Here is a 19193-nt window from a genome sequence, read left to right as displayed (position 1 = left end):
TGCTCTTGACACAGTGCTGGGAGACACAGCAAACCCTCTGGCCACTGTGCGTATGGATGTGCCATCCTGGAGTAGCGGCACTACCTGAGCAACTTCTGTGGGCTGCAGATACCGCCTCATGGTACAACTAGTGGTGAGGGCACTGGAAAAATGCAAAACTAGCCAAGAATCAACCAGAAAGGACACAGAGTGGGAAATGGTCTGTGGCCACCACCTGCCAAACCATTCCTAAATAGGGGTTGTCTTGGTAATTGCCTCTCCTTTCCACCTGTTGTCTGTCCAATTTGCACAACAGCAGGTAAAACTGATTCACAATCATTATTGGTTCCTAACTGGACATGTTGATATCCCAGTTTGACTTTTAAGTTACACTGTGATGATGTGTTCTTTATTTTCTTTTTGAGTAGCCTAGTGTATTATTATAGATTTAACTACCCAGTGTAAAAAGCCTTTCAACATAGTGATTACTTGTATGCCCTCTTCCACATGATCACACAAAATGTGCTGTTTGAATGACGAGGTCCGCACCATTACCATCCTGGCGTACACCTGCAGTACACGGAGCAGGTGGAGTCTACACACCATTTGAAGGGAATCGTCAACAAATACACTGGATCTGCCGTTAAATTTTTACCAGAGCAGGGGCCTGTATCACGAAGCAGGGTTAATGTCTTAGCAAGGTAACTTCAGGGTTAACCCTGGGTCTCACGAAGCCGGTTCAGTTCTTATCGGGGTAGATCACCATGGTAACTTACTCTGAACGGCTATCCTGCTCCGGAGCAGGGTAAGTTCAGGGTTGAATCTGATCCTATAAAAAGCACCACCCACTGGCCAATCAGCTGTTCGGAAAAAAATGACTCCGCTGACAGAAATGCAGCCCAGTCGTGACGGGAAGTTTAATTAATTTGACTGACTTTGATTTGAAAGTTTATTTTGAACATTAAAAAAAGAAAAGAATGCAACAACAGACAATGAAAAGATTGTTCAAAAAGGAGTGGAAAGAAATCGAAATGTCATAAGAAAGAAACTGATCATTCGCGGACACTTAACAGCACCATTAATAAGTGCCAACATTTTGTTTTGTTGGAGGAAATGATCCCTGTTAAAGATAATGGGCCTAATTGACAGCTTTGCTGCTGGAAATGTGGAAAGTAGCCTATCATGTCTACACTTCATGGTGTTTGAGGGATTTTCCTTTTTGTTTTTTAAAGAGGGACACTAGGTATATTTTTGCACAGCTGTTAATTTCTAACACAGCTCAATATCAGGATGATTTTATTCAGACTATCAATTTGGTGTTGATATGATTTAATTGTGACGTCAGCTATAAGCTTTATTGTAGCATTTATAACGTTATGACAAAGAAGACCAATTTATCAGACGCAATGATGTTAGACGATTTGTAATACACGCAATTCATCTGCGCAGCATTGATTTGATGGGATTCAAGGGTGTGATCAGTGTCAGATGTACAGGTACAGGTACTGTAGCTACTTGAACCAGTGATGAGTCATTTAACCTACACATCATTTTATTTGCTACCTTGTTTTGTCTTGATTTTTCCCTCTCTCCTCCTCTATTTCTTCTTTCCTGACCTTTTTTCTTCTCTATTATGTGATTTCATTGATGTTTTGACAGGGGAATTTCTTTGATAAGCTTTTAGTGGCTTCTAACCTCTCCGGCACTTTTCTTTTTTTAATCTTGTAAATGTTATACTGTCTGTTTTTAACATTATGTGCAAATAAACTAATCTAAACTAAAACTAAACATTATTCATCCCGTTATGCGTTGCCACGCATGTTTCCTCCTCCTGCAGCTGCCACGGTGTTGGCCTTTTCTCTAATGTTGCTTTTCTCCTCCTCATATTTTAGTAGAATTAATCTCTGATCCTCACTAGAAATACTTTTTTCCCTCACATACGGCGCTCTGTGAGGACGCTCAGTGACGCTCAGTGACGCTGCGCTTCTCTCATGATTGTGATTGGTCCACTGCGTGCGCGTTCACGGCTCTTGACAAAGCAACTCTGGGTTGATTTACCGAGTTGATATCCAGCGTCGCGATACCGATTATCCTGATTGCCATTGTTAGGGTTAGTCAACCCAGGATAGGTCTGGGTAACCTAGGAAAGGTTGATCTCGCTTCGTGATACAGGCCCCAGCATATGCGGCACCATGACCACATGGCTCATAAGCAAACAAATCAAGGGAAACACTGACGTTTGTTTTATGAGCTGACAATTGACGTGGTTACTGCCGGTGGCCGACATTACACTCCATGTTAAGCAATGCACCGGCGCACTGAAATGGAGCGGTCCCACAACTTGCGTTTTTGATAGGTATTTTGGGAGGCTTTAATGTCTGAACAGAATCAGATAAGATTGAGGGCTTTGTTTTATTATCAGGCCTATTCTTACTTTTAAAATATATACATTTATATTCTGAGATTCAGAGTTATTAATATTTGGGGCTGAAGCCTCGCACACCCAAGCTACCAACGCCACTGCAAAGCAACAGGATTTTTTAGTTGCGTTTCCACCTGAAATATAAATCCAAAATTGACTCTTGAAGCATGTTGGCACCTACAATGAGGGTGAATGAGTTGATGAGTGATGTGTTGCAGTTAGAGTAGATTTTCATTCATTAACAAGGTGACTTCAAAAAGTCTGATCTCTCATATTGAGTGATTGTTGATTTTGGCTTTTACTTATGCATTTATATTGTTAAAGAGCCACACTAGAAGAATGTTGAAACATGTTAAGTCACCCTGTTGACATACAGCAACCTGAAATATTTTTAGTCTGGGTCTGTGATGCATTTGTGCATCAGCCCGTTAAATGCTCTGACTCCACCTGCTGGTGAAAATGAAGACCTGTTGACAGATGTAGATTTCAGAGGGGACACAGCAAAAGGCAATGTCTTAAGTCTTTTTGACAAAAAAAGAAATTGAGTTTACAATCAAAAAGACTAAGAATTAACTCCACATTTAAGATGCTGGAACCTGTATATTTCTAGAGTTAAGTAAAAAGATTCACTGAAGATATCCAAGGATAAAGTTACTTTATTGTAATTTTACTGGTCAATAAGACTCAGTTAAAAGCAATCTTCAAAGAACCCCCATTGTTGCAGTGCCTGAAACACTATAGATTTGAAAAATCTGCATTTGAAAGTGGTTAATAAAAAAATAAAAACAAAAAAACCCACATGATCACAGCTTACCCACTTAAATCCATTTGAGGAGAGACTCCTTGGGCAAAAGTTGGGTAACTACTGTAGCGTGGCTGATGGGGAAGGTAGAGGGGCTGTTGGGACCACTTGGATTGGTAGCTAGGCACCTGCGGCCACTGCTGAGGCTGCTTGGGCATGTAGCTAGGCACCTGGGGCATCTGCGGCATCTGCGGCTGCTGCTGATGCGTGTGGCTAGGCAGTTGCAGGGGCATCTGCGGCTGCTGGAGCTGATATCCAGATTCTACCTGTGGCTGCTGCTGAAGCTGCTTGGGTGGGTAGCTAGGCACCTGGGGCATATGTGGCTGCTGAGGTACCTGGGGCGGGTAACTGGGCTGCTGGGGTGTCTGTGGCTGCTGATATTCAGACTCTGCTACCTGTGGCTGTTGAGGATAACTGGATGGAGGACATGATTTTTAGTACACATTGGTAGTTTGCTTGCTGGGATTCAGCAAGCAGTGTAGCGTGTAACTGAGAAATAGTTCTATGTCGCAGCTACTTGCCCTATTTGCATTTTAGGTTGAACCATCACCAACCTTAAGTGCTCCATGAAGATCCGTCTCCAGTGTTAAAGCCATTTGAGTCTAGTCGATAGCCTCCAACTGGCACTTCAGTAGGCCATCTCCATGCTTTCCAGCAGATCCAGTACTGTAAGCTGTAGAGCAAATATTTCAGTCCATGCATATGACCAGTTAAGTAGTTCCACAGTGTGACTGAACTCACCTTTTGCTTGATGTCTTCCAACGGCTAACAAGGACAACAGCAAAGATCGACACAAGACATCCCAGAAAACACAAAACACAGTTGAAACTTACCTGAAGAGAAACCTCATGGCTACAGCCACAGTTGTAGGTCAGTGAAGCAGCAGACTGAATCACTTCAGTCAGCTCCTACCAAACCACACAACTGAACCAGTCTGAAAACAAGAAGTAAATGGAGAAACGCTGGAGCTCTTTTTGAGCTCACTCACCTTGCCTTGTTGATTAAGTGGACACAGGTGTGAGTTGTTGAAGGCAGGTGTGGCTCATTATCTGACAGGAGATTTCTGCTGCATCATGGGAGATAGAAGAGGCTGGTTCACAGGCTTTTAGCATTTCATTGCATGAACATGATTGAAAAGATCTTTGAGGTGTCCTGAGACAGTACAAGTTTCTGCTTGACTTCAACATTTGTGTTATTTCAACTATATTTATTGTACCAGACTTCAAATATTTGGTTTAGTAAATATCCAGAAGAGGGCAAAATGAACTCAGATCATCAAACTTCATCTACAGTAAAGTTTCTGCTTGACCAGATAAATGTCTCATATTGTATCAATTAGAAATTTAAGTCAGACTGACAAAGACTTTAATTTCATGGTTACATTCGGTAGATATTTAATAGGCTAATTCAAACAGAGGAAGGGTGAACATAATGCAGACCAATAATAATTTCAGAAAAGCATGTTTTTGAAAGTAAAAATTTATTTAAAATGATCGTCCTACATACAATTATAAACATTTTGGAATATTCATTTCAAAAACGTAACATTTGTCCAATACCGGTATACATAGTTTTTTAACCGCTACAGGTCAGAAGAACTACATTTCCCATCAGCAACCACGTTACGCAATGCTTACACTACTTCCTATAAGGAAATGTCAAAATAAGAGCATTTTCAAATGTTGTCCGTCATCGCCGCTTTGAGATCGCTATAAACCCGAAACTCCGACTTTTATGTTGAAATCGGGGTCATTCCTCCGTGTTTCGTCGATCCCTGGCGGAGCCACCGATCGCCTGGGACGGGAGGAGTGTGTTCCTGTATGAACGGCCAGCTTTAGGCAGGTAGCCTACAAGTCCGCCGCGATGAGGCTCCGTTTGGCCGGAGCCGTGCTGCTGTCGGCGGCCGCCTACTACGTCTACCTGCCGTTACCGAGCGGCGTGAGCGAGCCGTGGAAGCTGATGCTGCTGGACGCGCTGTTCCGGAGCTTCATGCAGGCGGTGAGAGCTGGAGGATGCAGTGACAGGAGAGTAGAGGAGGACAGGTTGATGTGAGACGACACAGAGAGCTGTCGGGGTTAGATAAGAAGAGAAAATAACAGGAAAAACAGAGTATTCTGAAATGACAGTCAAAGAGAGTTTCAGCAGAATATCTGCTAATACATTACGAGCATCACTTAAATGTGTTAGAGGTTTAGATCAAAGGTGACATATAAGTAGGCTAATGCATAGTAATTGCAAACTCAGTGTAACTGATTCCAAAATAAAGGAGAGTATGCTGTGCTGCACCATATTACAATAGATTAGAATAGATTTGGATATAATAGACTTGAGTAGGAAATCTTGTACGGTCTTTTGTCAAACATACGGCCCGTGGGCCAGAACCGGCCACCACAGGGTCCAGTCTGGCCCACTGGATGACTTTGCACACTTAATATTGATGCACTTGTGAAGGCAGAGAGTCGCCAGGTTTCAGGAGCAGGTTAAACAGCAAGTAGCCGACTTCATGTAAAATGCTGCTTTAGAGGCTTTTCACCCAACCACAATACAGTTCTCTGAAAAACAATGACTACTTATTGTGGTCATATATAAAGATATCACACACTGTGCAAAATATTGTGTCAGCAGCTGCATCAGACTTTGCTCTAAAAACAATACTGGATGAACCCTGCTGTTAAGACACTGCCAAAATGTCTGATTTGCAAATGGTCTACAAGGCAGGGAATAACTTAACCTGCTTACTCATTAGCTTCCACTTTAGTTCCCACTAAAATCGGACGGGAACAGCATCAGCTGATCTGATGCTCAGTGGGATGCTGTTACTGAGCGAGGGGCCTGTACTGTGTCTTTGTCTTTAACCTGGATTCTGGAACAGTTAGAAGACCCAGACTAGCAGACCTGACGGGCCTGTTTGGGCGATACAGTGTGAGAAGCTCAGATCACTGAGAGCCTTGTATGTGATTAAAATGACTTTAAAATGGATTCTAAAAGAGATGTGAAGCCAATGCAGGGATGCCAAAATAGGTGTGATGTGTTTTGGTCAAAAGTCTAGCTGCTGAATCTTGAATGATTTGGAGCTGGTGTATACTGTAGCTCGATTTTTTTGGGCGGACGAACAAATCATTACAGTACTCAAAGCGGGATGATATAAGAGCATGTATGACTTTCTCTGTGTTATTGAAGGCCAGAAGTGACCCACAATTGGAGATATTCCTCAGCTGGTAAAAACAAGACTGGGCTACGTTCTTTATATGTTGCTCCAGGGTCAAATTACTGTCCAGAGTGAGGGAGTTGACCAGTAGCTGAATTTGCTCTGAGATATGTTCAGGGCCAGTGATACCCACCCACTGTTTCAGTCTCTCTATAAGAATGGAATGGACAGCACTGTCAAATGTTTTACTGCTCCATCCCCTTGGGATTAAATTGAGCTGAACGTTGCCCATGAACTAAAATGAGTCTGACACCCCTGGTCTATACCTTACATTACTATAATAGAGGACAGTAGAATAGGATAAAAGAATTACATACTGTACCATACTTTTATATAGTAAATTAGAATAGAATCAAACAGAATAGACTTGAGTACATAACTATATACCACATCATACTGTAGATAAGAATACTAGAGTGCAATATATATGTATATACCATAGTAGATGAGAGTTGAACAGAATCAAACAAAATAGAGCAGAGTTTGATATTCCAAATCAGAACAGCCCAGAATATAATAAAATAGAATATTATATATTGTACCACGCTACATTAAAGTGGATTAGAATAGAACATATTGTGCTTGGAATGTAAGATTGCAGTATTATAATAATTGGATAATAAAGTAATAATCATAATAATAATAATAATGTATACAATAATACATTATTATTACTTTATTATCCAGTTATTATAAAGTGATAATAATAATAATAATAATAATAATAATAATGTATACAACAATACATTTTTAATTAATATTAGAATTATTATTAAACTGTATTCTTTAATTTCCAGCCCAGTTGTACTGTGTCAGATGAATGTATCACCAAATTTGGTGATTTTTAATTTTTGAAATTAATTGAATGATTCAGTTCTTTTCAGGGTCAAGAAAATTCTCCCATATCTAAAGCTGATTAGTTTCTGAACATATAATGTGCACTGGGTGAGGGTAATGACCTCTGACCCTGCTGCTGAATGCTGTAACTCCTGTGTAACACGTTAATCTTATCTTAAGCTGCTGCAATGTTAATGGCACACACCCGAATCCTATAATCTTATGTGGTGTAACAAGTTTAAAGTTAACACACACATGCGATGCACAGGACAGGTTTCCACGCCCTGCTAATTCTTTCCCTGCAGCACTGCTGGGTACATTTCTTTTCCACCTTACTCTAATGTTTTTGAATCCACACAATGGAGGGGAGAGGCTCCAGAGAGAGCAAGTAGATATTCTTAAACATTTCCTGAAGTTGCTTTGACACCTAAAGACTTTGTTTCTGTCAATGAAGTTTTGATTTCATTGTCTTTCCTTCCCAAGGAATCAAAACTGTGTTTGCTCAGGTAGAGAAAACTCCCTCTTTCTACTAAATAACTGCCACCTTTGTTTGTATTGCAGAGTGACGTGGCTCACGCTCTGGGTGTGTGCCATCGGGTCCACCTGTTGAACCGGGTGGTGTCATGGGTGGAGGAGATTGAGGCACACTCCTGCCCCGCTGTGCATGTGACCGACTCCTCACTGGGTGGCGTGCCCACTCGAGTCTTCCAGCCAAAGGGGGGGAAGCAGCTGAAAAGGGGAGTCATATATTTCCACGGTGGAGGATGGGCGCTGGGCAGTGGACGTGAGTGCTGATTTTCAAGCTCTTTTTTTTGTTTTTTGTTTTTTTTTTTAAGCTGCAGAAAATGTAATTAATTTCATTTATTTTATTTTATTCTCACCTACAGTTGGATTAAAACATTTCTCTTTTTTAAAAATTTCTATTATTGTTTACATGGTATCAGCATCACTTACTGACTCCACCTGCTTCACAGGGATGAGATCTTATGACCTTCTTTGTCGGAAAATGGCGAAGGACCTGGACTCTGTCATCATGTCTGTCGAGTAAGTCTCATTAAAGCAAAGTTAATGTTGATTAGTTGTTGATATTTTGCTGATTGCTAAAAAACTCCAAATTAGACAATGAGTCATTACTTTCTCCTTTTCTTTTACTAGTTACATTTTCACTGGTGGCTTTTATTAATCAACTACAATCTTATATTCATTTCTAAAACTTCTGAGGAAACAATTAGGATATTCTCTGAGATTAAAATGGTAAATATATGAGAAAAAGAAAGCTGCAAGGAAAAAGATTAAATGCGGCAAATTAATGAGAAAAACTCACTTACTGATAGTACTGTTGTTGTGTTATTGTCTAACAGTATGTATGTTATATGTGGTATGTCAGTATGTCGTCTTTTGTTATATGTCAAATCAAAATTATTAATTAAAAAAAAAAAAAAAAAAAGTAGATTTGTGAGAAAAAAAACTCACCAGTTTACAAGAAAAAAACCTGAATACTTTTTATCACTTCGCTCGGGGACATAAAACATAGAGGAAAATCAATTTAAACCAAAAAGTTTCTCAGTGAAACAACATTTGGAGCCTTTCTCATTAGTGGTTCTGTGTCATTTAAACTGGTAGACTGAAGCGCCAACACAGCCCTGGCTTTTAGTCATGTTTCAAAGTATTATGTAACATAATAATGTTGTCTTCCTGTAATATCCTGTTGCTATAGTTACCGTCTTGCTCCAGAGGCGGTGTTCCCAGATCAGTACCATGATGCGTTGGCAGCAGCGCGGGCTTTCCTGTCAGCTCAGGTTTTAGAGCACTACAGCATCGATCCTGAGAGAGTGTGTGTATCTGGGGACAGCGCCGGGGGAAACCTGGCTGCTGCTGTGGCACAGGAGGTAGAGCAGCAAACACACACATAACACACACATCTCACAACATATTACACATTAGCAGCTTCATCTAGACATATTCAGTTCTAGTTTGTAGGCACAGTATCCACATCTGGTCTCCACTGATAGTCTGAGACAACAGAAACATCAAACTGCTCTCACCCTGGTTCCTTCGGGACTTCCTTCACCCTGTAAACATACAACAGATCAGTTAGTCTTTTGAATTGTTTATTCATTATTCATGAGCTTGTGGTAGAGATCCCTTAGGTAAAATACAGCAATAACCAGATGAAGACAGATAACATGTTTGGTAAAACAGCTGTTCAGCCTGCTCAAAGTGTGGCTTAGTTCATTTGACATTTTACACCCTGACAACATGACAGTTAGGGGTGAAACACTCGCTGAATGGATGAAGGAAGTTGAAAGGTACTGTGTGATTAATTGTAAACATTTTTTTTTACTTTGCTACCCTCCCTTGTCAATCTAAGGGACACAGAGATGAATAGCACCAATTGGTGTCAGAACCAAAGGAGTGTAAGTGACATTTTGGGTGAAAACAAGTTATATATATCAAATGAAAGCTCCTGATGAACTCTTTCTACTGCCAAAATTCTACTTGTGAATTCTAAACCAATTTAGTGTTATTTATAAAATACCAAAGGACAAAGGTTTTGGCACCAAAAAGAGCCAATGTGCACTTACTCACCTAAAAAAAATTCAAAGTTTTTTTGTTTTGACTGTCCTATAAAGTTGGTCAAATGTTAATTATATCCCTCTGGTTCTCAACCTCAAAACATACATCATCAGAATAAGTTAAATGATGCTGTTCTCAATGGCTTTATATTGTATACAATAAATTTCGACCAAGACGTATCAGAATTCAGCTCTTTCAGCGTAAAAAGTTGATATTGGCCCTCAGAAACTTGTATCAGCTGAGTTGTGCTCTAAAGCCTGACTGTGTCCACAGCTCAGCTCAGATGACAGTCTGACACCGAAGTTCAAGCTCCAGGCACTGATCTACCCCGTGCTGCAGGCTCTCGACTTCTACACCCCATCCTACCAGCAGAACCGGGCCGTGCCCATCCTCTACAGGCCTGTCATGGCTCGTTTCTGGCTGCAGTACCTGGGCGCCGACACCTCCCTGGAGCCCCTCCTGCTTGCTAACAACCACAGCTCCTTGGACCAGACGGCCATCAGCGCCAGCATCCGCTCCAAGCTGGACTGGACCGCTTTGCTCCCGGCTGAGCGCAGGAAGAACTTCACGCCGGTTGTGAAAGAGACGGGATCGCCAGGGGTGATGGGTGAGGTACCTGAGCTGGTGGACGTGAGGGCGGCACCACTGCTGGCAGAGCAGGGGGTTCTGAGAAGGACACCTAAAGCATACGTGATGACCTGTGAGTTTGACGTGCTAAGGGATGATGGGTTGATGTATGTCAGGCGCCTGCAGAACGCCGGCGTCACAGTGACCAGTGATCACTATGAGGATGGCTTTCATGGCTGCATGGTGTTTGCATTCCTGCCAATGATGTCTAGTGTTGGACAGAGGAGCATGAACAACTACATCCACTGGCTGGACCAGAATCTGTAGACAAACAAACCGCTCCAGATCCTCCTGAACCGGGAGAGATTGTTTGCAGCGCCAAAGACATCCTGGAGCAAAAAGTCAGGTACTTGAGCTCCTTGTTGGATCTGCAAAGAGGGAACATGGCTTTGATTAACACACATGATCCATTTTTGAACTAATGTATCCTTCAGCAGCAACATGTCCTGAGCAAAACACCAGACAAGAAATCAGATGCATAATCTGCACAATCTTTCAAATTTAAAAACATGGAAACAGAACCAACAAATTGAATTCAAGGCTTGTGATAACCTGCTGTTTACCAACGTGTTCGAGTAGACAAGCGGCTGCAATGCATTCACATACTCACCTGTGTACCTGTCCAACTGTAGGATACAAATTTATATCCACTAGTGGGCAAATCAGGGCCAAATCATCTGTAGCCAACACCAGAAAATCCTCCTTGAGAACTTCTGCCACAATGTCCATACAAACACATTTTTAAAGCAGGTTTATGGGCTCAGTGTAGCTGAACATCACTGAGTCAAATGGATCACAAAGCATCTTCACTAAATCCTGAAACCAAAATATTTCCAATCAGAAGTAACCAAAGAAACTGACGCTTAAGACCATAATATCAATGCAACCTTTTGGACAGTGATAGTATACTTAAGGCTCATTATTTTCAAGAAAAAAAACACAATCTAGGATCTGTGTCTTTGACTGCAGGATAAAACTGTATTAAAACACTAGACAAACATATAAAACAACATACAAGTATCACTCATTTATAATCCATGGTGTTCTCCAGCAATAGTATTGCTAATTGTATCAGTGATTAAAAATTTGTGGGGGATAAAACACGCTAAAGGTTCATTATCCCTTAATTAAGATTGTAAAGAGGGTTCAATACCAAATAAATAATTGTGCAAAATGTTTCACAAGTATGCTAGAGTGCCAATTGTTTCAAAATTATGTAAACATTTTAAAATCGTGTATCATCACACACATCAGGAGACATTTCACAGATTACCCTCAAATCATAAAACGAACACCTACATTTTTCTAAATTAGAAAATAATATTAGAAATCTGATTTTTTTTCAATGGCCATTGTATAATATAATGGTATTCATTTGGAATATAATTAACAGGTAAAATTTATATTTCAAGCAACATTATGCAGTTTTTTAAACCTTAAAATAAAAGCTTCAAAATCATGTTGATGGGACACTCCCACTGAATGCCTATTCTTGCAATATGTAAATTTGGTGACCAAGATTTAGAGCTTAACACTTTACAGCGTGTTTACAGTGTTTCCCATTCACTGATTCATTTTTTGTAGCCACCGAAAAAGCAACATTGACTGCCACATGATGGGTTTCCTTTTTTTACGATTTAAAATGGGTAAATTCTTATTTCTGCTCTTGGTTTCTTTTGAGAGAGGAGGCAAAAATCAGCTAGGTAGCCGCCACCCCACGGTCCCTCAGCCTTGCTCCCCGCCGCTAGGAGACTACATCACCAGTGATTCACAGCTTTGAAGATGAACCTCCAGTGAGTGGCTGTAGCAACTAGAGTTGTTCCCAAATCAATAACAGTACTAGAAATGCCTCTGATACAGTTTAAAATGCTAGATCAGATATCAGCAAGTCCAGGACTCTATGCACTGATCTGATACCATGGAATTTATTTATAAACTTAAAAGTAGTTTCCTGGGAACCAATTCTTTTTCGTCACTTTTAAACAGTAGCTGACACAGCAAGTTGTGTTGCACAGCCACTGCCAACAGCTTTCTTTTTTCTTTATGCGTTTGTTTGTATATCCCTTTGTATCATTCTCTGTCCCCTCTCAAAATGTGGAGGTTTTTGTTGGTTTAGGAACGCAGCACAACCGGCACTTAGTTATTTTTTATCTCAGCAGCAGTTTGTGGAGTTTTCAGTTGCGGGGTGGATAATTGATAAGTCAATCTGATCAGTGCTGATCAAATCAAATCGACTGATGAGAACCTCTAGACCCAGCGCAATGAATGGTTAAGTTTCACCTTCACTGCACCTGGCATTCTGCTGCTCCCTCTGTGCCCAGAGTAGCGCTCACAGCACTCCTAATGAACGGGCCGGCAAAAAAATAAAAAATCAATACATAGTGTTAGATGTTATCGTGATGTGCTGCTACAAATAAATGAATGGGTGGAAAACCCTGCAAGTTTAGGTATCAGAACATCTCCAGTAGCAACTCGACTTCAGCCAGCGCAAACCACAGCCCTGGAGGTCACAGCAGGCTGGTGGTCAGCAGCAACACTGTGTCTAACTTGTATAACAGCAGGAACAGAGAGTTTGCTAAGTTTGCTAATCTTGCGAGGAGTCAGGGCTGTCCGGGATCAGAAGCGCTGTGTTAGCGCTAGCTGAATTCAGTGGTGCAGATTCTGAAACTGTCAGGCTGCCAAATCCCAAAAATACCCAATTATGCATTATGTTGCACTAAAACATCAATAATACAAAAGCGCAAGGTTAAAATTTGATTTCAGGATTACCAGTCGCAGCTCAACACCATGTTGTCTATCCAGGTGATGTTAATTCATTACTAGAGATAATTCCCGGCTCATTCACTATTTTTTTCTCCGTTTTTTGGATACAAAATTTTTGGGAAATAGATTTAGATTAAAACATATGTAAAAAAAAAAAACACAAACAAAAAAAAAAACCAATCTGCTCCTTTAAAAAAAACCTGCAGTATCTTGAAAATGAAGAGCCTTGAATATTCTGCCTAATGAGCTCCTAATCTGATTAGTTTTAGAGGTCAAAGTCACTCAAAAATTTATCTTCAGCTTTTATTCTTTTATAATGCACTGAGGCACTGAAACAGTCTGCTCACACACACTAAACAGGCCAGTCAAGGTTACAGTGTGTGTGCGTGTGTGTGTGTGTGTGTGTGTGTGTGTGTGTGTGTGTGTGTGTGTGTGTGTGGTAAAAGTGTGCCAGAGTTCACAGCTGTGTATACTCACTGGATTGTGCAATATTGTATGTTTGAAAGTCGCTCTCTGTAACTTCACTCTCTGATGACCACTGTACTGCAGGGCCAATGCAATGATGATGATGATAGCTGTGAAATGTATGCAAGAATTACTGTATCACCACGAGAGACGAGATCCCAAATGGACTATCATGTTTCTCTCCCGCCCTCCGCTCCTTGCCCAAACTAATATAACGACCCGACGACTGCAAGCGTCAGACAGATTCGGTTTTGGCTTTTGGCCCAAACAACAGCGAGCCAAGAGTTTAGCAGAAACACTGAGCTGAGTGTGGTCATTACTTCACATTATCCAGAAAGAAAAAATGTTGAAATTTTAACACTGGCTATCAGGAGATTTTCTTCTTTTCTTAAAGGGAAATTATTCCAGACAGTTTGTTCCTAACATGGATTTCTGCAAGCAATTACCCTCCATACATACGTGCAGTGCTGAAATGTAACTAAGTACATTTACTCAAGCCCTAAACTCGAGGTACTTGTACTTGAGTCTTTCCATATTTTGAAACTTTATTCTTCTACTCCACTACATCTCAGAGGTAATATTGTACTTTTCACTGCACTAAATTTTGTCTGACAGCATTAGTTACTTTTCAGATTTCAGCCCCTTCCTGCACAGTGAAAACCTTGTATCTCCAGGTGTGTTGATAATAAATGTTGAGAAAATTCTCCTCCTTCTTAAGCTAAATAAACTCTTTAAAACCCTCTTGGATCAGCTGGAAAATGCATCGTCACACAGCTGAAAACAGGACTGTTTTTCTCACCCCATGAAAAGTTGACTTTTTAGAGATACATGGTTCTCACAGGACAGCCACACCACAAACATAAGATGATCCCATAGAATATGAGTATTACTGTAGATTAAACTACCCAACAGTATATAAAGGAGTTAAAATGAGCTCAACATCTACAGCAGTAAAATGGCACATACACATGAATGCAGCAGGAATATTAACCCAGAAACATGAGAATAGGGGAACATTTTACTGCACCATCGATACTTTATTTTGTCTCAGTGACTAACGACATAAACATGAGCAGCATGTTTGCACTGACAGGCTCAGATTATTAATCTTAGTGTCTGACAACATTATGGAAAGGATTGTACCAGTCTCAAAGTCACTAAAATCCCCAAAACACCAGACTCCATTTAAATGAAGAGGAATTTTATCATTGGATAGCACAGTGGTTCCCAACTGGTGGGTCACGGGTCCATTCTGAATGGACTGCAAGTGACTTGTCTAGTTGGTAAAAAACAGACTTTATTTTTTACGTGCAGTAAATTTCTAACACAGAGCTTTTATTTTCAAGTGCTGTTTCCTGCCGTAGAGTGTGAGACTAATGAACAGCTACTTGATCGAGACAGCAAAATAACTCGATGACGTGGCCAAATGCAAGTGTGACACTGAATTTATTAAACTGTGTGGACCTTGAACTAATGATTAAAGAGAAATCTGGCCCCTGTGGCTTGACCAGTTGGGTATCACCTGTATAGCACATTTCATTCAAAGTCAACAGAAAGAAAATAAAGCTCACAAAAGCTGATTTGTTTAATTGCTCCTCTATTCAAACAATCACCAACTCTGGTTTGCTTGAAATAAACCCCTAATTCATGCAGTTAGATGTGAAAATGTTCTGCATTTATTCACGCTTTTTTAACAGAGTCTGGTAAGTTTGGCAATGGCGTTTGTGGGGCTGTTTCTGGTCAAACATAAAGGATCCTACTCTTTAAAAATAATTGTCTATCTCTGTAGGGATCGTCTCCATATTGTTGTCAGACACTTATGATAATAATCTGAGCCTGTCAGTGGCAAAAACAAACACTTTAAGGTGATGACCACTGAGGATGCACAAATGCCCCAAGTGGATACACTGCAGCTTTTTTTCGCCGCTGCTGGCTGCAGCCCTCTTGCTCAGTATTGGACCAGTTTAAAAAAGTGTTGTCCCCATTAGTCACTTAAACACAAAAATATGGGAAAATAGGGTCCATGTTGGGAAAAAAATGAAAGTTTTCCTTAAAGTTAGGTTTTAAATGCAGGACTTTTACTTGTAGAGGAGGGGTTTCACCAAAGTCAAGGATCTGAATACTATCACCACTGAATGTATAAGCACAGGTTTTGTACACCTATCAGTAAAAAGTGACTATGTTTGATATCCATGTGAAGTGAAATATATCATTTATAAATAAGTAAAATGAGTTTTAAAATTAGCTGAAGCGATGTGGATTATCGAGAAGGACTTTTGAATGTTTTGTAAGTGCTGTAATTTTATTGCTGTATGTGAAATGACACATTAAATAGTTTAATACTCTACAAATAATGTTTTTTATATAAGTTGGGGTTATGCAACAGGTTCTTTCAGCCAAGAGATACACAAACGCGGCCCCAGATGTACTCCTGCAGCGCTAATAAATCCCTTGAAATAGCTGTTTTATTGGCTTCTGTGACAACTTTAGTGGTGTGGGGGGACCAGGGATCATTATATTTTTTTATGCGTCTTTTTTAAATAATGTAATAATGCACATGTATTAGTGTGAGAAAGTATTACATTCCTGTACAGTGTTTTTACTGTGTCAACAGGGACAAGAAGTGCTTCAGGAGATGTGCAGCAGCACCTGTAGAGGGCAAGCTCTGGTCGCCATTATTGGAAGTCCTCAGCTTTAATCGAGCATTTGGCACAGGACTTAAATCTTAGAGCAAGAATGATTGTTTTGTCACAGTAACTTAAATTGCTGCAGCATATGTATATGTGTATAGTAAACATCTGTCCAAATGACTCAGAAAGACAAAAGCTGATAGCGTGAATATTTGTAAAAACATGCAGTCAAATATCTAAACCTCATATTTTTTTCTACAAATGAAATCACGTTTTCTTCTCCTAGTGCCCCCAGAAAACAAAGGCACGTGTGAAACTATCAGACGAAGCACTGAAATGATTATTCATCAAGTCATTATTCATCAAGTCATTATTCATCAAGTCTATCAATTAATCATCAATGTTTGAGTCACTTTTCAAGAAACATGCAAAAGAATTGTCCACTTTTCTCTGTTTTAAAATCACTGAAAAACAGAATATTATGGGGTTTTCTGACATTTTACAGACTGTGCTCATCGAGACTAATTGAGAAAACAATCAGGACAGTTTTCAATAATGGAATAATGAACACAATCTCTCCATTAGATCCATATAGCAGCTGTTTTGGAGCTACAAACCGATCACATGATCTTCGTCATCTAACAGATCTGTAGATGTTAAAATTTCCATTTATATTGAACTCTTCAAGGACTTCTCCTTCATGTTAACTTTAAAATTAAGCCTCAAAGCAAAATGTTAGTTGGAGCCCTAATCACACGAGAATCACCATTTCAGATTGTGACACACATTCACATTATAATTTTCAGATGTTAGACATGACAGGTGAAAACACACCATTTCACACATGAAGATGAATACTTATGTGTGATGTATTATTTATCAGGTGATGAATTTGTAATTTTTGGACATTTACATTTAAAATATAACATGAACTTCATTTTGAAGATAATTTTTAAAGTCAGCAAACTCCTAGTGAAGTAAATAAAACTAAAATGCTTGATTTTGCCCATTATACATATCATATAATAAGACCGAGATGTTATGCAAATAATAAATATTTTCCTAAAATTATATTGTTTTGTAAGCGTAAACTTTCCAGTCTGCAGTTCAGTTTTGTGTTGTTTTGTTTGCTGCTGCAGAGGGCAAGCATGTTAACTTCCTGTTGGGGTGGTTGTGTTTATTATGTAACGCGCGACCTGATGTGAAGGAAACTTTACTCGGTGCACAAGCCGACCTCCAAAATGGCACCAGATGTGTTGGGTAGTGTGAACTTGTAATCACAGCTATAATAACTTTGCTATAATTATTAATTGATAACTGTGATGTAACAGGGTTTAAATCCTTCCAGAGGGTCAGCTACTGTATCTGTACACAATGTAAAATGTTCTCAATTTACTATTTTGGGATTTATTTATGAATAAAATATTACAATGACACATTTAAAGTTTTTTTTGTGTCCATGTTCTGTGTTGACTCAACATTTACAAATGAATTTTTTTTTTTTTGAAGGAAATAAACTGAAGTTAATATTCCCAATAAACAGTCTGTAAATGTATTTTGTGAAAAATAATAAACAATTAAGTTATGGTTATTAGTTATACTTACAAGTTATTTGTATGTCAGATGCTGAATAAGCCCTTTTGAGAAAATGATTTTGAATTATAGTTCATGATGTTATTAATGGCTTTCACACTATATATCAGTAACAACATGCATTAGGAAATATAGTGTCTCCATTAAAAATATATTTTGTGTTCATTAAGTTGTAATATTTTAACTTTTTGGCAGTTATAACAAGTATTACAAATATTAATTCATTATAGTTTATTAAATTGTTTTAGTTTATATGTTATGTATTATAATAATTAGTTATTATAGGTGTTAAAATTTTAAAAGTTATTCATTATTCCATTATAGTTTACTATGTTATCCCTTTAAAATTATAGATTTAATTTTTTGAGTTGAAGTGTCAGTTACACCAGATAATTATTACAAATACAGCAAATTCCATTTGGAGATAGTTACTATTTAATGACTCATAGTCTAGTTAAAAGATATTAATAATGGCTATCACTATTGGTATTAAAATATTAAAAGTTATGTTTTATTCTATTAAAGTTTATTAAGCTTTGATCAATGGGTATTAAATGTACTGTATATTTATTGAAAATATTATTAGTTATTAACTAATATACGTTATATTAATTATAGTTATCATTAAAAGGTATTAAAATGTTGATGTTTCTTTAAAATTGTTCATATTCACTTTAAAGTTGTAGTTTAAGTTGCAAGTTATTCATAATGGCTATCATTATAGGTATTTAAATATTAAAAGTTATTCATAATTCAATCATAGTTTACTAAATTATACAATGTATTAAAAATTTGGTTTTAAAAATGTAGTAGTTCCTTTAAAATTCTAGCTTAAAGGTTAATAATACTTATTGTTACAAATATTTAAAATATTGCTAATTCCCTTTAAAAGTTTGTTATTTCTTAAATTATAGGGTTTTTTTTATGTCACTGTTTATAATTAATTATTTATAAAAATATGTTTCTTCTTTAAAAAACATTGTGAAACATAGTAATTATAGTTCATGAATAATTTCCATTGGTACTTAAGCTACAGTGATCCCTTTAAATATATGAAGAGTTATAAATTAAAGGTGTCATCCATTATTTTTATGGGTGCGTAATTTCAGTATAAAAGTCTGACACAGGAGATGGCGCCAAATCCTGCTCCTGAACACAGGCCTCCAATCAGTTACTCAGCTGTTAAATATGACTGTTGATATTATTTATCACGTGAATTGTCTCTTTTATTCCCTTTCCTGTTGTTTTTATCTTATAGATTTATAGAGGTCGTAAAATTTCATGGATTTT

The 19193-nt window shown here is 38.6% G+C and overlaps 1 protein-coding gene across 2 annotated transcripts; it reads left to right on the top strand.

The window, feature by feature from the left end:
* Positions 1-4895: 4895 nt before the first annotated feature.
* Positions 4896-17778, top strand: LOC125881937 (neutral cholesterol ester hydrolase 1-like). 2 transcript variants are annotated; one of them, XM_049565408.1, is made up of 5 exons: positions 4896-5201; positions 7810-8032; positions 8223-8292; positions 8966-9137; positions 10165-17778. In XM_049565408.1, the coding sequence occupies exons 1-5, from the start codon at positions 5067-5069 to the stop codon at positions 10717-10719; spliced, it is 1155 nt and encodes a 384-aa protein (XP_049421365.1). In that variant the 5' UTR covers positions 4896-5066; the 3' UTR covers positions 10720-17778. The 2 variants fall into 2 exon arrangements, with proteins under 2 accessions (XP_049421365.1, XP_049421364.1); XM_049565407.1 differs by having other exon boundaries at positions 10099-17778.
* Positions 17779-19193: the final 1415 nt, after the last annotated feature.

This window comes from Epinephelus fuscoguttatus, linkage group LG21, assembly GCF_011397635.1.
Source record: "Epinephelus fuscoguttatus linkage group LG21, E.fuscoguttatus.final_Chr_v1".
Classification (NCBI taxonomy): Eukaryota; Metazoa; Chordata; class Actinopteri; order Perciformes; family Serranidae; genus Epinephelus; species Epinephelus fuscoguttatus.
This window is presented reverse-complemented; position numbering and strand designations above follow the sequence as displayed.